Source organism: Epinephelus lanceolatus, chromosome 18 (genome assembly GCF_041903045.1).
Source record: "Epinephelus lanceolatus isolate andai-2023 chromosome 18, ASM4190304v1, whole genome shotgun sequence".
In the NCBI taxonomy this organism is placed as follows: domain Eukaryota; kingdom Metazoa; phylum Chordata; class Actinopteri; order Perciformes; family Serranidae; genus Epinephelus; species Epinephelus lanceolatus.
Genome location: NC_135751.1, coordinates 22,744,779 through 22,769,572, shown reverse-complemented (window position 1 = coordinate 22,769,572; position 24,794 = coordinate 22,744,779). Strand labels below are relative to the sequence as shown.

The window sequence follows — 24,794 nt, the reverse complement described above, 5'->3', positions numbered from 1 at the left end:
CATCCAGAATTTAAATGTTTCACAGTCCAAACTTTAAATAAACTCACTTTGCTATGTCTTATCCAGTATGCCATGCAGTGTTCCTCTTGTTAATGGTAAAATAGCAAAAAGCTAATTTATCTGCACTGTGATGTCCTTATGGAACAACCGGCTGCTGCACTTTAAAGGTCAATGTGGATGATTTAGGGGGATATATTCACAGAAATGGGATACAAGTATATCACCATTACATTGAGCAGGTTCTCATCTACGGAGATCGACATGTTGCACCGCCATGTTTCTACAGTAGCCCCCAGCTGACACATCAAAAACTGGCTCTAGATAGGACCATTTGTGTTTTAGCATCAGCCACTGTAGTTAGAAGTTGGAAAAACAGGGTTTTTTTTAAAACATGAAATCACTTTATTCAGTGTTTTTACTGGTTTAAATCACCTGGGGTCTCATTTATAAAACCGTGCGTAGGATCCATATTAAAATCATACCTACAGACAAAAGCCAATTTTCCATCTCCAAAATGTTCATAAGCATGGGTCAAATTTTCTCTCATCAAGTCTGTTTTTATACATTACAACTTTCGCGTGGGACATAGCGTATACGCCTCTTTCAGGCCTTGTTTTGTGCATACGCAATGTTTATAAATGAGAACCCTGGTCTGTTTCTTTAGGAGAGGAGGAGACCTCTGCGGACTACTTGACTCTTGTAAAGGAGTCAAGTTATCACAAGAGATAGGTGAGCACACATAAGCTGGTGCTGGGAGAGTTGCCCGTGTGTGATGCGCCAAGCAGCATGTGAGAAACACTGATATGTAATGTGAGACTTTTTTTTTCTGTGTTACAAGTTTGAGTCATTGTGCTTTTAAATTCTTAAAAATCATATATGTTCCTTGTCGTAAACACTGATCTCTTACCAGAGCGTTACTTAATGTCAACAGGACACTATGAAGGCTTCACTGAATTTCCATTTTGGAGTAAATAATTTCTTTAATATTGATGTTTTTCCTCAAACAGTAATTTGGATTATCACCGGGAAAATATTTATCCAAGCTGCTGCTAATTGCATCCTCGCCAACTAATTACACAGCACATGCCCGGCTCTAACATGATGTTTGCTTCAATATACAACAGGCCGCTCAAAAAAGGCATACTTCAGATGATGCCAAGATGAAAGGTTCACGTACAGCTCACTAATTGTCCCTCTCTGTATGTTGCTGCACTGCATGGTTCAAGATAACGAGAAGGCATGCACCTGAGAAAGGAAAAGAGCTACATTGTTACCGAGCAGGGAGATTGCTAATCCTGAATTATCATTGGCTCGTTCTTCATCTCTAACTTAGTAGAGGTGGAACAAGGGAATCAAAAAAAGGCAAGTAATGAGGACCCACAGTGGCCCCGGCAACGTAACCGTGGTTACATGTGGTGCATTAATGTATGTAATCTGTTACTGTGTCTGTGACAAGACAAGGACATGTAGTGTGCTAATTAAAGAAACCTTTCGCTGCTCCTCGCTCAGACACAGGTCATATCTCATTAATGATGGTCTCAATGCATGGGGAGTCATTCATTACTGGCCATTTGGAGGAAAAGGGGAGGATGTGGGGACAGAGGGAATTCCTGCCCTCACATACAGGACATAGCATGCAAAGCAAATAGGTATTTTCTCACAGAGTAGAAACCGAGATGCTCCCAGCATCACCATGTTACAGACTTTAATTATTTAACGGGTCCAAATGCAGCTTCATAAAAAAAGTAAATAATGCCTTTATTCAAAAACATTAATTTTTATTTCTGAAATGGAGTATTTACAAGGAAAAAAAGTCAATGGCAGGCTAATGTCATGTACATTACCAAATACAAAAAAATATATCATTAAAAAAAAAAAACACATCTTCAAAATGCTTTCATTCCTGACACACCAGTCTGAGAAAAATAAAAGAAATTAAATAGCTGAGCTTACTCCTGGGATGAGGCTTCAGCGATGAAACCAATCCTGCTCTAAGTAACAGGAGAGATGCACAGCCTTATGGTCAGTGTTTGTACCTGGATGTTCAGTGCACAGGGACACGCATACAGCAACCTTGAAATGGTAGTGCACAGGTAGAGAGGCTCATCTGCAATTAAAACAGCATTTTAGTGGCTCCAGTAATATTGCAAACAAAAGCCTAGGGAATGTCTTTTTGTTCCTAAAGAGTGAACTGCAACCTCCAGACAGAAAGAACTACATTTTCCTACATGCTCAAATGCCACATCAAACAGCGCTCCATACAATCAATAGAAGATTGAGAAAGCCTAAAGGAGTACGGGAGGTTGTAGGGTTCATGGGTGTAGCCATCATTTTGCTTTTGTGGTCACGAGAGAACGCTGGTGATGTGATCATTATATTTTTCTATGATCACAAGAAACAAAAATAACCCTAACTGCTCTACTTATCTCCTAATGTCATAATAATCGAAATATTCTAAATGTTTCTCTCATGATCTCGACACCAGAGGCTTTGTCATCATGACCAATATTGCTATGAGTCAATTTGTATTCTCATGATTATTAGAAAAGCCACGCCAGATGTTGTAATTATCTATAATCAATACAGATAAGGCAATCTCTACTTGACATTGCTTTGCACGATCATTTTGCTGCTGTTACATAACTGCTGACAACCACGGGTGCACCCTCACTCTCTATCATAGTAACATTACACAGACTCTTCCTTTGGTTGTAGTTGCATTAGTTTACAATAAATGTGTTAGATTCTGAAGTCAAATGTGAGCAGTGACATTTGATTATAGATAATTATCCCCATGTCACATCTACAGCGTTATTATTCAGTGATCATGAGAAGACAGGACGAGTTATGTTGAGATCATAAACTTAGGTGATAATGAAAATGAAACACAGCTGGGAAGCAGCACCTGTGAACACCACTGCCAAGGCTGCACAATGTTTTACTAATCAGCTATGCTTTAAGGATCTTAATCTGCATTAGGAACATTAAACATACTGTATGCAATTGTTATATACAGGATAAATGTGCCACTTTAGTTTTTTAAGTGCAGTAGTTGATGGAAAATGTGGAAAAGTCCTAAAAATTCCACATCTTGCAGTGTTATGAAATCATTTTAAAATTGTAAACCACGCTCAAACCAGATCACGTATTCCTGACTCTTCACTGAGTTTAACTAAAATCTAGGTACTCTATAAACTAACAAAACAAGGACAAAAAACATAACCTCGTCGGCTAAGTTGCCACCCATGGCTTCTACAGGTCCCTGTAAAGGAGGCCCTGTCTGAATATGAAAGCAAATGAGCAGTCCAAGACAAGTGCAAATCTTCCCTGAGACTGGTCCATGTACTCACACAGACATCAGATTCAGCATTAATCAACCCAAGTACCCTACTAGCAGACTAAACGAGTCACACTGACCGGCCTAAAAATTGTTTGGTGCCATTCCTGCAGCTGCAGTAGCACTGTTTTCATACATTAAAGACAAAACACGGGGATTCGTCGTCATCATCACTCAGTCACAATAAGGCTCTGAGAGCAGCATGTAAACCAGACTGGTCAGAAATCAAGTGGATCACAAAAAATGTTTACGCTGATCACACGGTTATTATTGCTAACATGATTATCACTTTTGATTTATTTGAATGATGGACCCCCTCCAGATACCTGACCAGGAGCTGGTCTCCATCCACAGATATGTAGAGCTGCGAGATATCACAGTAACTGGAGATGGGTGGGAAGAGCTGAGTGAAGTGAATCAGCGTGTGGTGCTCTGGCACGCCTCAGGGACTCAGTCCTCTGGTGGCTGACAGAGGGAGACATTAGGTCGTCATGTGTCTCTGAGCTGACATCGGCTCTGCAGGCTCTGGAAGTGGGCCTGCTTCAGGATGCGGTTGATCTGCAGGTAGGACGCCAGGCTCGTAGGGCCGGCCAGTTCTGAGGGGTCACCGGAGCTGAGGGGACTGCAGGGGCCCACGATGCACTGGCTGCCACAACTCCCGGCTGCATGCTCTGGACTGCTGATGCTGCTGCTGCTCTCGCTGTTGGACGACTGAAAAGCAGATGTCAGCATTAACCGTGTGCCAGCTAGATATGATCATCAACATCAAGGCTTGTTTTGTCTAGATAAATTCAAAGCCTTACAACTGACACGCTTTGGGGGCATACATGCAAAAACTAGACCTCAAAAAGACCTCATTAGCCACGATGTTTCTAACCAAGCATGGGTGCTTTCATGCCTAACCTGTTTAATGCAGCTCAAACAAACTCTGGTGCGTTTGCGTATCTCGTTCAGTTAGTTCATGCTAGTGTGAAAGCTGTCAAACTGTACCAAAACGGCTTGGAAAGGAGGTCTCAGTCTGCTTCGAATCCAACTTGTGGTGTGACAGCAGAGAAGACCAACCACAACATTTTAAAATGGTAGATAGTAATTCTTAGTTTGAATACAAAATGTTAACTATTAAATGAATCTGTTGTGAGTGGGACCTGAACTAGCATCCTGCTAGTCAGTGCCATTCAACCAGGAGGCTCCTTTTCTATATGCTGGTCAGACAGAGCAGAGGACTGACGGGAGAAGGAGAGGAGGAGTGTGCCTAACGGTGAATAAGGACTGGTGTGTCGATGGGAATGTGAGGTGCTCCTGGTGCAGCTGTGGATAACTACTATAACTTTTCACCATGCAGAGACAACTGCTTTGTTCAGGAAGAACACTTCACTGGAGTTGTATCATGCGTTATTCCCATGAAACAGATGATTCCCCAGAGTGTGAGGATTTTACCTGGTACGTTAAGTCTTTACCCAATCAGACAGTGGAGCATAGTTAAAACAGTGGGGTAATATTCAGGTACAAGATGCTTTTTTGAATCCTATTTCTCCCTGTTTGTCACTCTACGATACCTCAGATCCACCCATTATCCATCCACACATAATTACCCATTAGTTTATAAGCTAGCTGTGAGCACCAACTAATAAGGCGACGATTAGTCTTCTTTACAGTTTAAAAACTTAATTACAGGTGGTTTCTAAATTTGTATGATTGCATTTCCCTTGACATGTGTTAGTACCTCAGAGTCCCAGGCATCCCGGCCTGGCTCAGGAGAGAGCGGATGAGCTCTGCTCTGCCTTTTGGCTTGAGGGACCAGGTGGCCACTCTCCTCATCACCACCGCTGCGCTGTCGTTTCCTGTTGGGGTACAAACATAGACAGACATTTAACACAGGTGTATAGTAACTGCCATCACACACCCATGTATGTCGTTGCTGTAACCTATGCACGGCCAACTGCTACATGTGTCGATGTTTTTATATAAATGGCTGCTGCAAGTGGTGAATACAGGCCACAGCAAGTTACTCCAACAGTTGTTTCGAGCTACATCTCTTCAGTTAGCGTTACATAATGTATTGTAGGCTCATCTTACCTGTTTTCAGTCAACATATGATGACACTAAATCAATCTCGACGAGTTTCCTTGTTTGTTCACACCAGACTGGGGGACCCGACCGGTTGACGTTATCGATTCCGTTAGCTTGTTTCCTGTCAGTCGATGGCCTATCACCTGAGTTAGCAAAATAGTGTTCCCTGGCTAGCTAACTATGTTGAATACTGATGTGATACTACTACCCATTTGGCAACACTAGAGAATAATCTAATCTAATTAACAACGCCGACACTGAGGGTAACTGGCTATAAAATTACATAAAGACCGGGTGTAAAAAAAAAAAAAAAAAAAAAAAAGCCAGTCACAAATGCTAGGTTAAAAGCTAACGTCACCGCTAGCTAACCTTCGTAGATAATACTCTCTCTCTTAGCCGACTCTAGCACATATTACAAAAAAATATCCTGCCCTTTTATATAAAACTCTAACGAGCTTAGTGCCAGAGCTCGAGTAAAATTACACCTGTTTTAGTTCAACCTAGCTAACGTACGTTTCAACAGTTAGAGCTAAACCCACAACCGACCGCGGCAGTTGTGTTTACATGGCACTGCGCCTGCGCGAAGACGAGTAATGGCGCTTTTAAGTGCTGTCGGAAAAAATAAGTTCATACGCTAGTTAGAGAATCAAAGTAGAGTTTTCTGTGGTACCAAATATGTAAGTGTTGCGATCGCGATCGTCTTAATAACAGTGATGGTGAATGAAGTGATGAACAGCATTGCTTTTTTTCTAGGTTACACGCAGCCTATGTGTGCAGTTAAGACGATTTCGATGAGGAAAAAAGGGGGTTACGAGCAGCACCTAAAGGCAGCACATTATGACACAGGCGCAGTTTGCAGCGCAGTACAAGAAAGCTGCCAATTAACTTGATTGATTCATTGAAGTTGGTGAAGTATTGTGAGTTTATTAATTTTATTAACGTGTGTCTGCTCTAAGACTGTAATTGGTCTTAATCAGACACAGCAATCGACAAATAGGGCCTACTGACCTATGGTCTGCCAAAAGATGTCGCTGTCTAAGGTTTTATAAAACGCATTGTAGCCGAATGTTATTATTGATTTAAGGGTCTTTAATAAAAACAGATATACAATGTAACAAAACGTGAGCTGCAGCCCATATTTCCGTAAAATCTGTGTGGCTATTTTACACTAGAGTACTTATGAAATGATTTCCAGGCTTAGGGCATTAAGAAAATGACAGTTTTTATTATAGCAGTAAAAATGCTGGAAACAAAGCCTCCAATCCGACCGAATTGTTGACATCTTCACAACCCGGAAGTTACACCCTACAGTGCAGCAGGTCCAGCCAGCCAATAGAGTAAAAAAAACGCCTCCGCCAATGACTCAAGCGAAGGACGGAGGTGAGATTAACAGGGATCGTCGGCAGCAGCGGTCCTGCTAGAATAAAGGGAAATAATCGCAATGGGCAGCACCGACTCAAAATTAAACTTCAGGAAAGCAGTGATTCAGCTGACAACCAAAACACAGGTATATGAGCTTCCAGTACAGCAGAATAAAGGATTACATAGAGAGGTAGTGTGCCGATGAGCGCGCCGGAGAGCATCACCGAGGAGATGAGATAACGCGTTCTGATGTGGGAGCAGAAAACAAACATAATCTAATGTTGCATGCGCGCTTTTCAGCTCATATTCATTTACTTTCCATAATCGAAATGTTTATAATGTGGATGTAGAAAGACTGCATGCACTGTATTCCACATATGTCGTATTTATCATGGGATATATGATGGTGGATTTTGCGGTGCAGATGGCCACTTTATTTAGCCTGTGCATGTTCAGTTTTGATGTTAAAATAAATGATGGCGTAGCGAAATCAAATCTGATGACGTAGGTCTGGCAATGACCACGTTTGCAGATGCGGCAGGTGGACTGTGCTTAGAGTGTGTGCCAGATAATGTTTCCTCACTGCTGCTGGAGGAGAGGTTGTGTTTGCATTGCTATTATGTAGGCCATGGATATGCTTTACAATGAAAAACAAATAACCATATATGCATTATGATGAAAACCTGACATTTAAATACACTGCAAGATCAGTCAGGCCATTTTATTTCAAATGTCACTGACATAAAATGCCCTATTTGAATCAAATACATGTGAACTGAACAGCAAATATTTTTTTCCACAGCCAGTGGAAGCCACAGACGATGCTTTCTGGGACCAGTTCTGGGCAGACACCACCACCATGGTCCAGGATGTTTTTGCACTGGTGCCAGCTGCAGAGATAAGAGCTGTTCGAGAGGAGTCCCCCTCCAATTTAGCAACCCTCTGCTATAAGGTACACACTGCATGAAGTGTTAACACGTCTGTATACTACAAACTTGTGTATGACATGAGATTCCACAGGGGTGGGGGCACTACATCATGGAACAATGTTTGTCAGAGCCCGTCAGCAAGGCACTGCCTCATGCTCTCAGATGTGGAAATAAGTGAGTCAACTGCCCTTCCTTTCCCTTCGCTTCCCGTCTCTTGGTACCAGCTTCCGTTTGAAGCCGCCTATCAGAAACAAAACAGACATACGGCATACTTAGAGGCCTAATTAAATAAAGAGGAGGAGATGAGAGCCCTTGAAGCTGAGCTGATTCAAAGGGGCTTGTTACCTATTTTAGACAGAGGCTGCAACATGCTGTTGATTAGATGTAGATAGTGAGTCATTTTCAAACATTAATCTTATCTGTTAAAGGCCCAAAACAACAACATATGTTCTCGTCTAATTGGAAAATTATCTTTATTGTCAAATGTAACAAACTTTAGATAACAAGTGCACTTCCTAGTGTAAATTATATCAAGTATACACAGACTCAATGAGCAATTTATGTGTCGATAAGACACATGTACTTTTGTTCTCCAAAACAAAATCATTAGTGTCCTGTTGACGGTAACAGAGAAATATTATATTGTAAGAGCATGCTCACTGTAAAGGCTTTTTCAGCCTCATGGAATCATTCAACACTTTGAAATTAAGCATAATTTTTTAATGAAACAAGTCTAATAAGCTGAGATGTTTGTTATGGTTCTGTGCATGTTGACTGGGTAATGCCTCATTAACCAACTTAGAACTAGCAGTAAGAAAATTGTGTAGTTTAGAAAATGGGTTTGTCCTCAAAGAAGTAATTTGGAGCACAGCACATACACAAAGACACGAGGGTTGACTTGAATGCTTTGAAGCTTTGATCGTTGCCGTGGTAATCAATGTCCAAACATTATTTGAATGCTCTGTTTTTTACGTATATGCATAACCCAAATATCCCCAGTGCCCCAAAATGAAGAAGTAGTTATCCAACATTATTCATTCTGCATCAGTATTAATTATTATTAGTTATTTTCAGACAGGGACATTTAAACTCTCATCTAACGTCAGTCACCAGCAGTCCTGCAATACTGAAACTGGGACAGTTTGACCACATGTGACAGGCCTACTGACATGCTAGCAAGATGTCGCAAAAGTCAGGCATCTGGAATAGCTACAAAAGATGATCCCCCCAAAGTTGAGTGCCAGATATGCCAAAGGAAACTGGCTTATCACAAGTCTACTTCAAACAGCTTAGCAGTCTTACAAATTGGTCGTAGCTATTATGGCTAATGTGCTACCTGCATGCTAACAAAGCTAACTGTCATGTTATTTTAGCTGCCCTGACTGAAAACCAGTGATCCAAAAAAGTCCGACTTAAGTTAACCCCCTGGCGAAGCTTTCATTTATCGCAGATATTGCTCACTGAAACTTCAATACCTAAAATGGAAGCCCTAAAAGACACATCATTTAAAGAGGCACCAGTGTTGTCATTGTAAATTGGATTTTCATAGTTAAAATTAAAAGACTGTATCAAGCTTCTTCTGTGTGAAGTACAGTGTGTCTGGTTCAGCAGATGCCTCCATCCTCACTCTCACGCACCACCCGATAATGTTCCTTGTCTCTTCAGGCTGTGGAGAAGCTGGTGCAGGGTGCAGAGTCTGGTTGCCCCACAGAGAGGGAGAAGCAGGTGATCCTGAACTGCACTCGCATCCTGAGCCGCATTCTTCCCTACATCTTCGAGGACCAGGACTGGAGAGGATTCTTCTGGTCGACGGTGCCCGGCGCTGGGCGGGCGGGGGTGAGTGGGCACAGGAAAGGAAAAAGCACTTGCAAAAAGCATCAAGACAAACCCTTTAATCACTCTTACAACACTTTTTTTTAAACAAAATGTGCTGCTGTCATTTGCACAGTCGTACTTTGAACAGAAGATGGTGTTTGTTGCTAAAAATATGATCGATCAGTTACAAAAGAATACAATGTTTGTGTCAGGCCTCTCAGATGCTTACTCACTCCAGTGATACAATGAGGTTATCAGCCTGTTCTTTCCATGAGTGTGTGTCCTTCACTCAGCTGATGAGCTAAATTGGTTTCCTCATTCCAGTTGTAAGGATGTGTGGAGCAGGAAATATCACTGAGCCATTTCTGCCAAGCCATGCTCCTCTTCCATTTGACTATTTACACAATATATTTTAATCAATGCTTGAGAATGATATTCATCACCTAGTTCTAGTCTCATACATGCATATATGTGCATCCTGTCCAGACAGACGAGCTGGATGATGATGACGGAGCTCGACCACTGGCCGAGTCGCTGCTCCTGGCCATCGCCGACCTGCTCTTCTGCCCTGACTTCACTGTGCACAGCCACAGGAGAGGCCCAGTGAGTACTCATCTCTTCCCCATCCATCAAAATTATTCAGTGCTGACACATTACTTAACATGATCTTTTATGATTGTTAACGATACTTTTCTGAGCACTGTTTCCTTCTTCCTGGTCTAACGTTGCCCAACTAACCTGTCTCTCTAGTTCCTGTGAAGACTAACGTAGTAAGACATCATGACTGACAGAACACTGTCAGTCTCACCAGGAAGAATTCCTCATCTCTAATGAGCAAGAGAGGAATGTTGCATGTCAGTCTGCAGCCTTGTTTTCAGTAAATTCTTTAGGGGTTATAACTTCCATGTAGCATATTATGCTCATTATTTCACCATCAGTTCTGGTACATTTCCTCCCTAAACTGCATCGTGGAGAATGCATTCAGAGAAAGTTCCTAAAGGAAGTTCAGAAGAATGACAGCAGTGGTTGTTTGTTTCTTAAGACAAGCTTTGTTTACTGATAGTGTTAAAGCAGGAAGAGGTGCATAAGTAAATAGAAAAGTAAGACTATGCAAGCTGTAGTGATGGAGCCCATGAATGGATTACTGAACAGGCCTATCAGGTACAGGCCCCCCGAGGCTCCAAGTGTCAGGGGCTCAGCTGGTTTTCACCTGCAAAATGTCACTCAAATCAACAAGTGCTGACCACAAAGAGACTCAAGATGATTACAAAGAAACACAAAACAACTACAAAGAGATACAAAATGACTACGGAGAGACACAAATGGACTACAAAGAGACACAAAATGACCACACAGAGACATAAAATGACCACAAAGAGACACAGATGGACTACAAAGACACACAAAATGACCACAGAGACACAAATAGACTACAAAGAGACACAAAATGACCACAAAGAGACACAAAATGACCACAAAGAGACACAAAATGACTACACAGAGACACAAAACAACTACAGAGAGACATAAAATGACCACACAGAGACATAAAATGACCACAAAGAGACACAAATGGACTACAAAGAGACTCAAAATGACTATGGAGAGACACAAAGCAACTACAAAGAGACTCAAAATGACCTCTACAAGACACAAAATGACCACAGAGGCACAAAATGACCACGCAGAGACACAAAATGACCACAAAGAGACACAAATAGACTACAAAGTCACAAAATTACCACAAAGAGACACAAAATGACTACACAGAGACACAAAACAACTACAGAGAGACACAAAATGACCACACAGAGACACAAAATGACTACACAGAGACACAAAACAACTACAGAGAGACACAAAATGACCACACAGAGACATAAAATGACCACAAAGAGACACAAATGGACTACAAACAGACACAAAATGACCACAAAGAGACACAAAATGACCACAAAGAGACACAAAATGATCACAAAGAGACATAAAATGACCACAGAGGCAAAAAATGACCACAAAGAGACACAAAATGACCACAAAGAGACACAAATAGACTACAAAGAGTCACAAAATTACCACAGAGACACAAAATGACTACACAGAGACACAAAACAACTACAGAGAGACACAAAATGACCACACAGAGACATAAAATGACCATAAAGAGACACAAATGGACTACAGACACAAAATGACCACAAAGAGACACAAATGGACTACAAACAGACACAAAATGACCACAAAGAGACATAAAATGACCACAAAGAGACACAAAATGATCACAAAGACACATAAAATGACCACAAAGAGACACAAAATGACCACAAAGAGACACAAATGGACCACAAAGAGACACAAAATGACTACGGAGAGACACAAAATGACCACAAAGTGATGCAAAATGACAAAAAATGAGACAAAATGACCCCAAAGACATACAAACAGACCACAGGGAGACACAGAATGATCACATAAAATGAACACAAAGAGACACAAATGGACTACAAAGAGACACAAAATGACCACAAAGAGACACAAAAGGACCACAAAGAGACACAAATGGACCACAAAGAGACACAAAATGACCACAAAGAGACACAAAAGGACCACAAAGAGACACAAATGGACCACAAAGAGACACAAAATGACAACAAAGAGACACACTTGGACCACAAAGAGACACAAAATGATTACAAAGAGACAAAAATGGACCACAAAGAGACACAAAATGACTACGTAGAGACACAAAATGACCACAAAGTGATACAAAATGACAAAAAATGAGACAAAATGACCCCAAAGACATACAAACAGACCACAGGGAGACACAGAATGATCACACAGAATTGACACAAAGAGACACTAAACAGCAAACAAAGTCTGTGTGTCTTGCTCCAACTTAGAAGAGGTGGTGGGATCTACTGCATATCTGTGCCCAGGGGCCCATTATCATATAGTCTGCCCATGGTCGAGATGGATGCACATCTCAATTCCTTCAGTTTCCATTTAACCAAGACAGCATCTTTCCATAACCTGGTTATTTTAGTTCCCTAACCTTAACCGTACCCTAACAATACTTTCTGTGCTGTGCTACATGATGTTTTGCTATCCCAAAGTAGTGTTAGTTGCCAAAATGTAACTAAATCCTAGCTAGAGGGATCAGAAAACACCCTGGTGTCATTTTAGAATGCAACATTACAGACAATCATTTGCGATGTAATTGAACAAGTCTTTGGAGAAATGTTAATCCTGCACTTTGAATAAAATAATTTGATTTATAAATATTTTTCTGTGATCACCAGGACTCGGTAGAGAACATGCAGTCTATAGACAGCTGTGAATACATCTGGGAGGCAGGCGTGGGCTTTGCACAGTCCCCCCCTCTCAACTACATCCATGATCTAAATAGGTGAGTCAGCCGGCTGCTTGCAGCTGTGCTTGGCAGCATCTGCAGTAAAAAAAGAAAAATACACAGGCTTTACTCTCTCGTTTTTACATGGCTGACTTTTTTTCTGTGCACCTCTTTGCTGTTTTTTTTTTTTTTCCCCCGGATTCTCTTCAGGACAGAGCTGCTGAGATTGTTACTAACCTGCTTCTCCGAGGCCATGTACCTGCCTCCTTCATCGGACAACAATGTGCTCAACCCCTGGGTGACGTTCTTCTGCTCCACAGAAAATAGGTAATGGGCAGATCATGTTGGCACATCTACATATATATGGACAAACATTATGTGATGATGTGAGTCCATGCAACTGTCAAGTGATTTTTTTAAATGCCACAAGAAGTAAGTTTGGTTAGGAGAGTCTACATTAATGTGAATAAATAGAAGCAGAATTTGGCCGTGGCAGAGAATGCAAGAGCTGTTGTTTGACCCAAATAAAACAAAAAACAACAAAAAATATGGTTCATGGTCCACTTACTGGGATTTATTCAGGGGTTTCAACCACATTTAATGGTCTTCATCACAAGTTTAGTTTGCTTGGTTACCACAGAGATTGCTTGTGGCTCAGTTGTCAGTGAGATGTGGATTAAACGTCCGAAACAAAAGCTTAAAGGAGCTCTATGTGAGTACAGAGCATTAATATAGCAGGAAATAACTATTTGCTATGTAAAGATATGGTGGTGTAATGGCGTCCTGAGCAGAGAACAAAGTCACACTCTCTCTGTGCTTTCTGAATTACTTCTCTGTCCGTTATCGTGGAAGATGATCCGGCCATGTGTGCATGTAAGTCCATGTGTGTATCCCACAAGCATGTAAGTAGATGTGTGTATCCCTGCTAGCTTATGGCCAGCGCTCTGCACTACGCTTATACAGCGGTTATTTCTGATATCAGGACGGCTCATCCTGGAAGCATAGCACCCACCCTCTGGTTTCCCGCTGTTAACACTGTTAGCCCTGTCAGCACTGTTGCCGTTGTTTAGAGCTGTTTGAGTTGTTAGCACTGTTAGCTGCTGGTCGCTGGCAGCTACCTCCATGTTGAGAGCCATGTGCAGACAACCTCTGAATCATAGATATGCTCTGGATATCATAGAGCTCCTTTAAAAGTGGACCATGGGGTGGATGTATTTCCTAAGTGAGAGTCTTTGTTCTTCCATATTATTTTATATAAATGTAGATATTATGCAAATGCATTTTAATTTATTTGCTGCACCTAACTGCATTCTTTCTGTATTGACTAAAATAGGATAATTCATATTATAGTTTTCATCAAAAAAAAATGCACTGGTAAATTATTGCACATGATTCTCTAACATGGTCTTTATGTCTTTTTCCCTAGACATGCTCTGCCTCTGTTCACCTCCCTGCTGAATGTGGTGTGTGCCTATGATCCAGTGGGCTACGGCATCCCGTACAACCACCTGCTCTTCTCGGACTACCGGGAGCAGCTGGTGGAGCAGGCTGTACAGATCCTCATTGTGACGTTGGAGCATGATGGAGGGGTTCCCCACCGGCCCCCCTCTCCATCCAGCATGGAGGAGCAAGAGGTGCGACACCAAGACAAATCAAGATAATCAGTCCAGTGTGGCATTTGTTTGCTGTCACTCTAATAAATCTCTTCATCTTTGTGCAGTCTACAGGCCCTGAAAACCTGTTTGTGAATTATTTGTCGAGGATTCACAGAGAGGAGGTATGCTATCATTTCTATAAGAAACACGCAGATCTTCCCTGTGGAGTTGTCCAAAGCACGCTTTCTGTCTCTCCATCGGCAGGACTTTGACTTTGTGCTGAAGGGCCTCGCGCGTCTGCTGACCAACCCTTTGACACAGACGTACCTGCCTAACTCGACCAAGAAGATCCAGTTCCACCAGGAACTGTTGGTGCTTTTCTGGAAGCTTTGTGACTTCAACAAGGTCAGAACAAAGGACTAGAAGGAAGACTGTCTTTTATTAAGAGTCTGTGCTTTTATTCAACAAAATCTCCTTTGTGTTCCCTTGACAGAAGTTCCTGTTTTTTGTCCTGAAGAGTAGTGACGTGCTGGATATTCTGGTTCCTATACTCTTCTATCTGAATGATGCACGGGCTGATCAGTGTGAGTCTCATCCCAGTGTTGTCCTTGCACCTAACAAAACTCTACAGGTATTTATGTTTATTAACCTCTGATGTGTTTTGTGGCTGCAGCCCGTGTTGGACTCATGCACATCGGTGTGTTCATTTTGCTACTGCTGAGTGGTGAGAGGAACTTTGGCGTGCGCTTGAATAAGCCCTACACCGTCCATGTGCCTATGGACATCCCGGTGTTTACAGGGACTCATGCTGACCTGCTCATAGTGGTGAGTGTTTACCGTGTTACATCATCGGAAATGTTCTTTATTGCCGCCAAATTGAGACACCGTTAATGCTCACAGCTGTCACTGTGTTTGTTTTGTAGGTGTTTCACAAGATTATCACCACAGGCCACCAGCGTCTCCAGCCTCTGTTCGACTGCCTACTCACTATTGTTGTAAATGGTGAATTGCTTTGGCGCCATCTGTCCGACACACTTTATTTCCAACATCAACTAATTTAAAGTTTTAATATCTCATTAGAAATAGATGCCACTTAATCAAATAAAAATGTCTGTTACTGTTGCATAATCATCTTCTTAACTTTGCTTTTTTTCTGCAGTGTCTCCCTATCTGAAGAGCCTGTCCATGGTGGCAGCCAATAAACTGCTCCACCTGCTGGAGGCCTTCTCCACCAGCTGGTTCCTGTTCTCTGCAGCCCAGAACCATCACCTTGTGTTCTTCCTTCTCGAGGCTTTCAACAATATTATCCAGTATCAGTTTGACGGTAAGAGAAAGCTGACATGTAACAGACGTCTAGGTTTGTATGTATGTCAACAGCTTCCCTTTTTAAAATTTTTGTGTCAAGATATTTTAAGGAACACATCTGTTCATAAAATGCATCTGTCCTGCTTTCTCTCACCTCCAGGAAACTGCAACTTGGTGTACGCCATCATCCGCAAACGCAACGTTTTCCACCAGTTGGCCAACCTGCCCTCCGATCCCGCTTCCATCCAGAAGGCTTTGCAGAGGAAGAGGAAGTCTCCAGACGTCATTTCCCGCACAAGCTCGCAGGAGACTGTATCCATGGAGGGCTCTCATCCTGCTGTGCCGGCAGAGCCTGGTACACTGAAGGCCAGTCTGGTCGCTATTCCAGGTACTGACTCTGTGTGCTGCTTAGTTGTTACTGATTGTTGAACTGGCTCATTGGTCAACTGGTTACTGTACTATTTATAAAATTACCACCATCTGTTGGCTGTGCAGTGGATGTCAGTCACGTGCACAAACTTACATGTTAGCATAGAATACATTAAGCACCTGACGAGAACTACAACTAAGAGAAATGAGTGTTTAATAATTCAGAATGATCATATTTGTTTTATTAATATTTTTTGGAATATACCATAGGTTAATAAAGGTAAAGTGAACCAGTGGGTTACTTTCTCAAAAAAGGCAAGTTTCTGAAAAAATAATTTCAAAGGCAAAAACTGGTTATTTTATATTTCAAACCAAAAACAGCAGTGCATTAGTCCATCAACTTTTTGACATCTATTTGTTGACCCCAAACTTATTGTTTTCTACCGAACACATAGATAAATAAATAAATAAATAAATAAATAAATAAAATAGAATAAAATGAAATAAAATAAAATAAAATAAAATAACCAACAATTAAATTAAATTAAATTAAAATAAATTAAATTAAATTAAATTAAAGAAAAAAATTGTATTTCTGAGGGACTATTTTCAGTTGTGTATTTGTTGCATCAGTGGCTATGTAGAGCAGCAAGAAAGTATATTTAGAATTGGAGCACTGATTGGCTACAGCGCATGCCACATAACTGAAACATCACCAGTTCAAACCCAGCCGGGGACCTACGTTGCATGTCATACGCCCCTCTCTTCCCCTGTTTCCTGTCTTCCTTTTCACTGTAAAAGTGTCAGAGCTAAAATGCCGAAAAAAATCTTACAAATAAAGACAGAGCAGACAGAATAGGGCAGGGTGATATGGAGCGAATCAAATATCAGGATTTTTTTCACCAAATACCTTGATATTAATGTTACTGCAATATTTTAGGCATGATTACTGGTGCATTTTTTGATAAATATTCATCAGTAATGGTGGTATAATGACTAAATGGATAAAGGCAAATAATGAGAACAGCTAGAACAGTCTGGGGAGTTCAGAAAAATTAAAACACATCACTGTAATGCAGTCTTTTAAACCAGAAAAAAAGGCAACACTCGCAATATTAGTATATCCAAAATCCAAGGCGTCAAATTATCATTATTTTTATGGACAAAAATTGAGCTCTATGGTACAGAGGAATAAGCCATATCAGTTGACAATACTTGTAACTAGGATAATTCTATTCTTGTTTATGGTCTGTTCATGGGATTTGTTGACATTACGAAAAACAGACCATCAGCAGACCTGTCCTTCAAGTGACTGGTTTCCTGTGATTCATGGCTTCCTGCAGGTATCGATAAACTGACTGAGAAGTCCCAGGTGTCAGAGGATGGCACCATGGTGTCGGTTCCAAAGACAGACCCTTCACACACAGTCCACTCAGACCAAAGCGCAGTCGCCGGGACCAGCGACACAGAGTCAAACTCAGGCCGAGACAATGAAGTAAGTGTGTGTGGTTGAGTGTGTGTATTTGCATAAAACCATATGCATGTTAGTAACTTTATTTCTTCACATTATCAGGATGTTTTTTACACTGAAGCAGAGATGGAAAGAAGACGTTTGTCAAGTGCGTCTTCAACATCGTTTTGGGCTCCTACACCAGACTGGGTCAGTAGCGTCTTTTACCCTAAGCCTCTCTTATGTTGGCAGAATGTGTAACTGATGTGGATTTTCTGTCCCAGGTCCTCTCCTGGAAGTGTAAACTACCCCTTCAGACTATCATGCGACTTCTACAAGTGCTAGTCCCTCAGGTGGAGAAGATCTGCATCGACAAGTATGTATTCGTTTTTTGCTCAGCATATAAAGTCATATATTGGCTGTGATTCCTCTGATATATCACCAAATATTTCACTGCAGGGGTTTGACAGATGAATCAGAGATCTTGAAGTTTCTCCAGCACGGCACATTAGTGGGCCTGCTGCCAGTTCCTCACCCCATCCTCATCCGAAAGTATCAGGCCAACGCAGGCACGGCCATGTGGTTTCGCACCTACATGTGGGGTGTCGTGTATTTGCGGTGAGTCAGCCACGAGAGAGCTGAGGATTATGCAAACAGTCGTCTCTCCGCACTTACTAACATCTTACTCTGTTTTTACAGCAACGTGGACCCTCCTATCTGGTATGACACTGATGTTCGCCTTTTTGAGATTCAGAGGATGTAGGCAGGAAAATGGAACCGTTCAGTTCCGGTGTTCCTCCTCCCTTCAGTATCTGCTGGTTTCCCGGTAAACCTCACTGTGTTTAACTTGCCTCTGTAACCATCACAATGCGTACACCACCGACTTGGGCAGGAGAGTCATTCAGACAGGTGAGGTAGAGATACCTCTCGGATTAAGATGGGAGATGATAGAATTATCAACATTGTCCATAAACACTCGTGTTTGTACATTTCTTGAGACCTCAAGACCAGAGAATGTGTGAAATGTTTCCTGAAGGCCGAGGCTCCTTCCTTGACGGCATCGAAGTGAAGCGAGGAAATACTGTTAGACTTGGCAGCCAGACTTGTTATAGAAGATGTGATGCTATCCAACAGAGGCTTGTAACATTATCCTGGACGGCACAATATTGGTGTTTCACATTATTTGTCGTACTTGCCAATGCTTTCACATGCACTCTTTATGAGTTGTCTGTTATTATGGTTGTAGTTTACGTGACAGTGTAACTTTACAGGATTTTGGAGACAATACTACAGATTGTATGTTTTTGTGTTTATGACCAGGTTAAAGTTTGGATCTGGCTGGCTATGCTTACAATGCTTGATGTTTGAAAATTGTATTTTACGTAAATTATCCTGAAAATATATATTGATATGCATCTGTGAATTCTGTATTGGTTGCATTACTGAACTCTAAAACTCTTTCAAGCAACATATGTGCAAAGTGTCATGAGTTAGTCTTCGTGCAGCATGTAGATAAAGTTATAGTTAACTAAATAAAAACTAAAATTAGGTGTAAAAAACATTTTAGTTAACTTAAATAAAAACTAGACATTAGAAAAAAACAGTCCTAGACAAATAAGTCCCATATTATAATTTATTTTAAAAAAACTAACTGAAACGAAATTTAATTGAAACAAAAATTAAAAATGAAATAAAAATGAGCAGTCCTCTGCCTTAGGGCTCGGTCCCTAAAAATAAAAATGAATTAGATATACCAAACTGTAATACCTGTGTGGATCCTGGATGTTACTATAAGTCAAGATCAATCAAAATGTATTATCAGTATCCACTGCATATGTTACTGGGAGGTATTTTACTTTGCCAACTCCTCTATGTAGCTTGGCTACGTGTCATTTAAAGAGAAAGCTGCCCCTTACACCATGATCACTAGATGGCACTATGTCCCCCTGCAGCAGGCAGCAGGCAAGGAGCACAGTTATAGTGACACAATTAAAAACATAAAACCTTTATTGCAGTGGTATACAAATACCTTTTTTATTTTATTTTTGTGAGCATCCAATTTGCTTATGTGCTTTTTTTAAAAAAAAAAAAAAAAAAATACTATTATTTTTTGTAATGGTTGATCATCAATATGGGATTCCAGAGGGGTTGCAAGAGGGTGCATTGGTTTGCACCATTAGGTTTCGGCTTTGAACCTACCGGCCTGCTGGGGCCCTTCCGTTTGGAGTTTCTCCCCATGTCAGTGTGGGTTTTCTTCATTTTCTCCAGCTTCCTCAAACAGTCCAGCAACATGCAGGTTAGGTCAGTTGGGGGCTCTCAATTGCCCATAGGTGTGAATGTGACCATGAATGGTTGCCTGTCTCTATATGTCAGCCCTGTGATAGTCTGGCGACCTGTCCAACATGTACCCGCATCTCGCCCAACGTCAATTGGAATTGGCTCCAGCCCCCCATTTAAAGAAAATTACTTTCCATTACTTAATTGACTAATTAGTTTGATGACCGATGAAATTTCATGATCTCAAATAAGCACACAAGTATATGAAATTACCTTAAGTGTTCAGCACCTCAATAAACACACAATTTACTTGATAAAAATGAATACGTGGGGATTTAAAGTAATACACAGCATTTCCTTTTTCTTTTAAGTTAAAATTTATTATTTATATCAAGTTCAATTAAACATTTAAAAGATGAACACCACATAAATTAAGAATTCCAAAGTTAATTTCATGGCCTATGAAAGTTCAATCAGTATTTGTGAACATGAGCTACTCTCTCCCAAAGCCAGAAACCAGAGTGTCTCAAACTTGTGATGTCATAGGGTGTAAAATCTGGAGCTGCTCTAGACTGATTTTGTGGATCCACAGAATATTTGATTGTCTTCTTTATACTCAAATTAGCTTTATTATCCTGTTGTGTTCTCACTTCTGAAACGGAAAATGTACCCATTTACTTAGAACACTCCCCTGGAGCTCCCCTAGAGCAGTTTTCTCCCTTTATCGTCTATGGAGCAGTTCCAGACTTCACACTCTATGACATCACAAATTTGAGTTTTAGCTCTCCAGTTTAAAAAAAAAAAAAAAAAATGGGACAGAGTTGTTCATGTTTACTAATATTTTTGAACTGTCTTAGACCAGAGGACTAGCATGTATGAATTAATAAATAAAATCGACCATTACAAAGTTTCTCTCCATACTCAAAAATAAGTCTAAGTAATTAAGTACACCTCAAACAGGCTGGCAACAGAGTGCATGCGGTAGAAGATTCCAAAAGGAAGTCCAATATTCACGATGGCTGCCCACATTGCGAATTTGTAGAACCTTATCTCGATGTGATGATCGAACTGGGGACGAGCACCAAAGGCGGGCATGATCCACAGCTGTCAATACAGAGAGAGAACAAGTAGGTCACATTAAGCATCAGTTTGTTGCAATTATATTTAACAATGGAGAATAAAAGAATAGAACCATAAATACAACTCACAATAATGTTAGCAAACAGAAGAAAAGCACAGACTTCCTTCAGTACTCTTCTCTTCCAACTTGGCTTATCAAGGCTTGTCAGGGCATAGCTGGATTTACTTTTCTCCTCAACAATGTCCATGTCTGAGTGTTCCTGGAGGGCGTGAGCGTTTGTGTGCAGAGCCGCTTCCTGCATCACGTGGAAGGGCTCCCGATGGAGGCCCTCGATGATGAAGTAGTTCTGCAGGCCGAGCTGGAGCACCGTCAGCACGGCCCAGGACAGGTTCAGGGCGTTCAGGTACCCTCTGGCTCCCGTCGCCACCACGGCCACGATGGTAAAATAGCTGATGATAAACTGTCCCATGGAGGCTCCCACCAGCAGCCCCACATCCAGGCTGTGAGAGGGGCTTTCCTTCAACGTGTGCTCCCTGTGGTCCAGCCGGTAGATGATGCAACCGATTACAGTGGACACACACATCAGGCTCACTATCACTATATTCATGATGAAATGAATCAGCAGGGCCCTGTTTCTATTCTTCCCGTCCTCTTGCAGTACATCCACCTCATACAATATGAATGTTACAAGGCCTGCCACCACCAGGAGTATTCCCATTACGGGTCCTAAACACAAATCCTTTGGACGGAACTTAATGCTGTGGTGACTGTGATCGTCCACCAAACGACCAACATTTTTCCACATGACATAGGCCATAGCTGAAGCAAAGAGACTGTACTCTATGTTGAAGGGGTACAGGTAGTAGAAGGCCTCTTTGAAGGTGTCGCATGCTGAGTGACTGCATTTACACTTTTTACCACCATAGCTGTCTGAAATGGAAAGATTTCAGTTATTGTTCCTCCGTATGACACCATGAATGGATCTGACTAGTGTTAAATAAAGTATGCTTTAATACCTCTGTACATCTTGTGTGAGACACTGACATTTAGATCAGGAATCTCAGTTTGGTGAATCGATTCCTCGGTCACAGCAGCCATCCACACCACAAGGTTAGTTGAAAGCGTCACAGTAAGCCCACACCTGGAAGAAGGGAAAGGTGAGTGTCATGCAAGATCGAAGGTCGGTTCTCTGGTGAGTAAAGAAAATAACTTACCTTGTAAAATTTGTGTGTAGCTGCACACAGTCCTTTGCATGAACCCAGAGGAAGTATGTCTAAAACAAACGGGTTTTGATAAGTTTCACAATAATTGAAAGTGTAAGTAAGGCTGCATGTGCTTGTTCTTGAAATGCAATAACCTGGACAAACAGGAATACAGCTTGGACGACGGGAAAAGCGACTTTAACAGCAGAATCACAGTGAAGGTAGCCCACATAGTTGGCTATCTTGAAGACGTCCATGAGGAGACTGAGAAGCCCAAACAGCAGAAGTCCAGCTGAAATGCAAACATTTAAGTGATTAAGCCTTGAAATAACTTATCGAAAACAAAGACCAAGCAAGTCAGAGGTACTCACCTTGGAGCCACACAGGCCCTGCGTGGCTGTCTTTGAACGAGATTGCTTGATCCTTTTTGGAGGTGAAGACTGTGTAAAACAGCATCCACAGCATCGTGAGGAGGAGGAGAATGATGAGGAAGATTTGCCTGTGCACAGCAGTAATGGCCACGCTGTTGAAGGCGCTGCCGCTGACTAGAGCACAGCCCAGGATCAGGATGTTGATGCAGATGATGCCAGACAGGAGCCATCCTCCACCATGGTGGGCCCTCTCCATCATTGCCTCCACATGGTGAACGCTGTCGCTAACAGCCACCACACCAGAGGAAGGGCTGGTCAAATGTTGGATGTTGTCCATCTCAGCTGCTGTCTCAATGTTGGACGGATGGGCCTCCACAATATCATTTCGCCTTTTTCTACAAAGTATACAAGTCAAAGTGCGTCTCAGAGTAATAGCAATAATCCCATGATATTGTGGGCGTAGAGAAGGTCTCAAAAAAACTCACTGGAGTGTTACCATACATAGACAGCAGTCTGTCTGTTTCAACATAATAAGTACACATGCACACAATTCAATTATCTATTGAAAATTTCTTGAAATTGCATCCACTCTCTCCCTCATTAAAAAAAAAACTCCAGAATCCATGAAAATGCGAGTTCATCTCAGGGCACAAGATGTTTCCTACTACTCCCATTGAAATCATGACCCAGTTACTCAAGATAATGTAGACAGACCTTGTTGTGGGCAGTTTCATGTAGGAACTATTTTCTTTCGACCGAACTACACCCACCAACCATATCACTGCGCATCATTTGTCTAGGAAAGCTACCATGACTTCTGCCCTGTAGACCAACATTGTTGTTTGTTTTGTCAGCTGACAGTTAAGTAGTTGCTGCTGCTGGCTGGCCGATTACGCTCCATTTAATCAACATTCCTGGCCTTTACCACTACCTGTTAAGTGGTGCATCAGTGGTGCACTGAAATGGCGCAGACACAGTTCCTACATGAAACTGCTCACAACAGCAATGACTGATCATGATTTCTGTACAGAGACACTGCTGTTGAGTTTTTCAAATGTATTTTTTTGGACGCTTTGAGCACCACAAGCCAAGTGCCATCTAGTTCCATTATAACCAAGAGAAGGCAGACATCGCTATGGCCGATATCTGCAACACTGGGCAACTCACACCAAAATAATTCAGACTGATAAATAGCACTACAAGCAAGAGTAAAAATATGTACTATATGTAAAATATGCTTTTATGGTGAACTGTCCCTTTAACACTGTAGTTTAAGTAATAAAGCTCTGCAGTCTTAAATGGTAGCAAAGAGCAAAGTTGATTTAAAAAAAAAGTGTAACAAAAATCCTCCTCATTGTAAATGCATCACCACAAGTTTACCTCGAGAAATGTTTGATGCGGGTCCGGAACAGCTGTTCAGCGATAGTTTTCATGGTGTTGCGACCAAACGGAGATTGTACGTCACAAAACAAAAATCAGAGGCAAGTCTCAGGAGCGTTGGACCTGTCTTTATCGTGTCTAAAGATGAACTGTATAGGTAGTTTAAATACAGAGAGTTTGAAATCATTAAGTGGACATGCGTTCCTCTTTCTGCAGGACATACAGCTCGCGCACCTCAAGGTGCAGTAATTGGACAAAGAGACAGGTGTAATTAGTTTCATCTGATTAATTACTCTCACGTCTTGCCCCGCGGCCACAGGGCTCATCCAACACCTTCAAGTGCCGCTCCTATCGTCATGTCCACGTCAATTCCCGTCATGCCACGCATTTTATTGCTATTCCATATAAACACACTGCTTATCTCTAATAACATGCAACTGTGGCACAGGTGAGACACAGCCTCAGGGGACAGCCAGGTTCAGTGAGGGCGTGTGTATGTTTTTATCTTGTCATGCATAATCCTGGTACCTGTGCCAGAAAGCAGGATTAGGCCTTTATTTGCTGAGTGCAACGCTGCTGACTCATCACATTTAAAAACCCAAGACATACCTTAGAAATACAGCTAAGCAGTTCGCTTCCTAATTCTATGAAGCTTTTACAAAAACAATAGGTGGGGCAACACATTTCATAAACACTAATTAAATTAATAAAATTGGTCCTAAAGGTCTTAAAGGAATTTTTAAAGTTGTTAAATTCATTTTTATATCTGTAATTTAATTAGTTTGCATATTTGGATGAATTACTGAATAGGCCTACCACGCACAGTCCCATGGGCCCCAAGTGTGCCACCTGAAAAATGTCACTCAAATTAACATGTGCTGACCAGCAAGAGACTCAAA

General features: G+C 41.5%; 3 protein-coding genes across 4 annotated transcripts; 1 reads left to right on the top strand and 2 right to left on the bottom strand.

Moving 5' to 3' along the window:
- Positions 1-1,691: 1,691 nt before the first annotated feature.
- LOC117267792 (protein VCF1) lies at positions 1,692-5,731 on the bottom strand. Its single transcript, XM_033643805.2, has 3 exons — positions 5,414-5,731; positions 5,061-5,178; positions 1,692-4,048 (listed from the first exon to the last, which is right to left on the bottom strand). Exons 1-3 carry the CDS (start codon positions 5,428-5,430, stop codon positions 3,827-3,829), a joined length of 357 nt encoding a protein of 118 aa, XP_033499696.1. The 5' UTR covers positions 5,431-5,731; the 3' UTR covers positions 1,692-3,826.
- A 572-nt stretch (positions 5,732-6,303) lies between these two features.
- hid1a (HID1 domain containing a) lies at positions 6,304-19,007 on the top strand. 2 transcript variants are annotated; one of them, XM_033643965.2, is made up of 19 exons: positions 6,304-6,324; positions 7,572-7,721; positions 9,364-9,534; positions 10,000-10,116; positions 12,816-12,922; positions 13,076-13,192; positions 14,292-14,499; positions 14,586-14,642; positions 14,725-14,865; positions 14,954-15,044; positions 15,134-15,285; positions 15,384-15,462; positions 15,620-15,784; positions 15,926-16,153; positions 17,478-17,629; positions 17,708-17,794; positions 17,869-17,960; positions 18,044-18,202; positions 18,284-19,007. In XM_033643965.2, the coding sequence occupies exons 2-19, from the start codon at positions 7,629-7,631 to the stop codon at positions 18,345-18,347; spliced, it is 2,280 nt and encodes a 759-aa protein (XP_033499856.1). In that variant the 5' UTR covers positions 6,304-6,324; positions 7,572-7,628; the 3' UTR covers positions 18,348-19,007. The 2 variants fall into 2 exon arrangements, with proteins under 2 accessions (XP_033499856.1, XP_033499855.1); XM_033643964.2 differs by lacking the exon at positions 6,304-6,324 and adding an exon at positions 6,755-6,914.
- Positions 18,476-24,476, bottom strand: LOC117268180 (proton channel OTOP2). Its single transcript, XM_033644402.2, has 7 exons — positions 23,896-24,476; positions 22,516-22,910; positions 22,300-22,436; positions 22,157-22,215; positions 21,959-22,083; positions 21,070-21,872; positions 18,476-20,965 (listed from the first exon to the last, which is right to left on the bottom strand). The coding sequence occupies exons 1-7, from the start codon at positions 23,946-23,948 to the stop codon at positions 20,795-20,797; spliced, it is 1,743 nt and encodes a 580-aa protein (XP_033500293.2). The 5' UTR covers positions 23,949-24,476; the 3' UTR covers positions 18,476-20,794.
- Between the last annotated feature and the right edge of the window lie 318 nt (positions 24,477-24,794).